At 39.1% G+C, this 3578-nt stretch overlaps 1 protein-coding gene across 1 annotated transcript in view; it reads left to right on the top strand.

Moving 5' to 3' along the window:
- The window catches only part of LOC103516596 (fatty-acid amide hydrolase 2-A-like), a gene marked incomplete at its 3' end in the record, with an annotated part of 11256 nt that extends 7684 nt beyond the window's left edge, over nt 1-3572 (top strand). The window contains exon 2 of the mRNA XM_026828939.1: nt 3201-3572. Coding sequence (XP_026684740.1) covers nt 3201-3572 — 372 coding nt within the window. The remainder of the gene's footprint in view (nt 1-3200) is intronic.
- Nucleotides 3573-3578: the final 6 nt, after the last annotated feature.

The raw sequence follows: 3578 nt of genomic DNA, 5'->3' as shown, positions 1-3578 counted from the left end.
TTCCGGGACTTTAAAACGTCCCGGGTTCGAATTCCGGGACTATTTTTTTTTTTTTCTTATTGTGTATGTCCAGCATGATCAAAATTAGGAAAATAAAAAAAAAGACTTACCAGCTTACCACTCTTTTTTCTCTCTCCATGTAAGTATGTACCTACTTTTGATCTTGAGTAATTTTTTGGCCATTAGGTACCTACCTTGTAAATTTGGCCCATCCCCTATTTTTTTTTTTTTTTTTTTTTTTTCAAACAATACTTTCCATTTATTTATACAATAATAATAATTCAATAACAGGTATTATAATAATAAAAATAATAATAATAATAATAATATACATTGAAAAAAGATTTATGAAGAAAAGTTTTCGCAACCCATTCAGCATATTGCTGGTGTCGGGTTGTAATTTAAAGGGAACATTATTAAAGTGTGTTGTTGAAGTGTGTTGTTGAATACAACTATACTTGGCCGTGTGTGGTGGGCGTTACAGTGAAAATCACCAGCATTGGTAATTAAACGTGATTTGATTAGACGTAAGACTGGTTTGGTGTAGACTTGTAGAATACTGTCGATAATAATTAACCACCAGGATTAACAAGATTAGCGTGAAGGTAACACATGATGTAAAATATGGATATGCTGATGCTGACATTGTAAAATATGGATACCTACTACCTACCTATGCTGACATTGCTGATAGTCTGTTTATTCACTAGTGATACCAAATACTTCAACTTGTCTACCACGTTGAGCTGTTCTCCATCTAGGTGTACTCTCTGTTCTGGTCAATCCAAAATTTAGCTGCACAGTTTTCTTCCTGTTGATTCTCAGTCCTCTTTTCTTTAAAGCATTCTTCCACTTCTCTGACTTTCTCTCCATTTCGTTTGACAGATGGAACTGTAACTGCTAAGGTCTTATCGTCCTGAAATCGAAGAGAGAAGGATAGGACGAAGCTAGCCGTTCCGAGAACGAACCTTATTCCTTCAGGATGAAATCCGCCCCGGGCAGGAATCGAGCCCGCGGCCTAGTGCTTATAAGACAGACGCGCTACCAACCAAGCTAACTAGGCGGGCTTTTCACAATGAAAACTCTGAAACGAAAATACCCACGGCTATTGTAAGAGAATTCATGTTTGTGAGCTTGTCCTTAGAACAACTTTAGGTGAGAGCCTGAGTTGTATTATCAACAGCTGACTGAGAACCAGCGCCAGGCTATCAAGAGAAGAGAGAAGTTGTTTACAGTTCATTTTATAATGAGACTGCCAGTCACTTGAATGTGTTCCGGTTTTCAAAACAATCACCAGCAACAGCAAATATTCTCTTGCCTCAGTAAAACTCAGTGCTTGTTTCGTTCAACAGAGTTGCTCTTGCTTTGTGTTTAACAAATTTTAAATAAATAAATATCTTTTTCTTTAATGTTTTCCTAAAATATTCTTGAAATCATTAGTACCAGTCGGTCAGTCAGTACCTGTTCTATTAATTGGAATAGGTAGATAAGATAATTGAAATTCTTGTTTCATAAGGAGTACTCCGTACTTAAAAATATCAATACTATGTAGGAAGATATATAAGCAAAATTTTTGTTTTTATAATTTATACTTTTTATACATTTTCGTTTCCACGTTGAAAAACGGTGGTGGTTTTTTCTGAATTTTTTTCCCTCGAGTTTCTTTGAATAAATTGTGGTACTTCAATGTTTTGAAATTTTCCGAGTGGAATGAAGCGAAATAAGTGGTTGTTCACGTTCGTTAGATATTGATATAAATTTATAAAATATTATTAAAGTTTACATAGGTCCCGTATTATAACATACCTTACTCTTTTATCTGTCGTTTCGCTATAGGTACCTACTGTTAGTTACTGTGATAAGATATATCTGGAGAACTTAAACAATAAAACTATTGCGATTAGTTCCATAGTAATCCAGAGCTACAATGATATCTTTTAAAATTTAATGAACACTTAAATTTTACATTACTTACCCATCATAAATAGTCTTTCTTTTAACTTGAAAGTTTCAAAGTTACTCGTGTTGTGTGTCAACTTTTCCCAGTGGCCATAATGTGCTCACCAAAGAGCGCAAGTTCCAACACTCCTGATCAATCCTCCAGGCGACATTCTTCAAAAAACCGCCTAACTTTTCTCCGAACATTCCTCATATTTGTGCGCGTTTGTTTCGATTCGTTCATCAACATAATCTTTTCATTCATTTACAAAGATGAAGCGTTTCCGCTGCCTCCAGTGAAAAATAAAATCGTTCTCGAGAGTGCCACCCAAATAGCCAAGAAAATCCGGAATAAAAACATCACAAGTGTGGAAGTGGTCCAGGCGTTCATAGAACGGATAGAACAAGTGAATCCTTACCTCAATGCAATGGTGGACACAAGATACACTGAGGCACTGGAGGAGGCCAAGGCAGCGGATCAGAAGATAGCACTAGAGGAAGATATCTCGGATAAACCATACTTGGGAGTTCCGTTTACATCCAAGGAAAGCACCGCATGTAAAGGTCTTAGTAATACCCTTGGACTGTTGGCCAGGAAAGGTAAGAAAGCAGATGCAGATGCTTACATCGTAGAGAGAGTCAAGACCGCTGGAGGTATACTCCTAGGGAATACAAACATCCCTGAACTCCTGTGGTCAGAGTCCAGAAATATGGTATACGGACAATCCAACAATCCCTACAATCTATGTCGTACCACAGGCGCGTCCTCAGGGGGTGAGGCCTGCCTAGTGTCTGCTTGTGGTTCAGTCCTGGGCCTAGGCACAGATCTCGGGGGCTCCAATAGAATACCAGCCCTGTACTGTGGTGTGTATGGACATAAGTTAACCACAGGGTCAGTGAATAGCAGGGGGATCTATGGAAGGGATGGTAAGGAAGGCAAGTCCATGTTAGCAGCAGGACCTATTGTCAAACATGCAGAGGATCTCCTCCCCTACAGTAAATGTTTAATTCTACCTGACAAGCTCCCAGCCTACAACTTTGATAAATCAGTCGATCTAGCCAAACTGAAAGTGTTCTACGTCGAAGAACCAGGTGATATGAAAGTGTCCCCTATGTCCAAAGACATGATTCAAGCCATTCGGAAATGTGTGAACGCCTTGAAAGTTGTAAGTCATAGTGAGCCCGAGGACCTCAGTCATATTAAACAGTTCAGACTAGGATACGATGTGTGGCGTTACTGGGTCTCCAAAGAGAAGGATGATTTTTGTAAAATGCTGTATGATTTCAAAGGAGAGGCAGTGTGGTGGAAGGAACTGATCAAGTTACCACTGGGTATGTGTACTATTACCTTCTCATCTATTCTGAAGCTCATTGACATGCAGTTACCATTACCTTCTGATCAATGGGCCAAGGAGCACACGGAAATACTCAAAACCAAGCTCACTGAACTTCTAGGAGACAATGGTGTTCTGGTATTCCCAGCAGCCCCAGAATCTGCCCCTTACCATTATGCCACTTTCTTCCGCCCTTACAACTTCACTTACTGGGCACTATTCAATATTTTAGATTTCCCTGTCACCAATGTTCCTGTAGGTTTAGATGGGAAGGGGTTACCACTAGGTGTGCAAGTGATAGCATCT

This window comes from Diaphorina citri, unplaced genomic scaffold (genome assembly GCF_000475195.1).
Source record: "Diaphorina citri unplaced genomic scaffold, Diaci psyllid genome assembly version 1.1 scaffold1612, whole genome shotgun sequence".
Taxonomy (NCBI): Eukaryota; Metazoa; Arthropoda; class Insecta; order Hemiptera; family Psyllidae; genus Diaphorina; species Diaphorina citri.
Note: the sequence above shows the minus strand (reverse complement) of the source record. Positions and strands in the feature narration are given on the sequence as shown.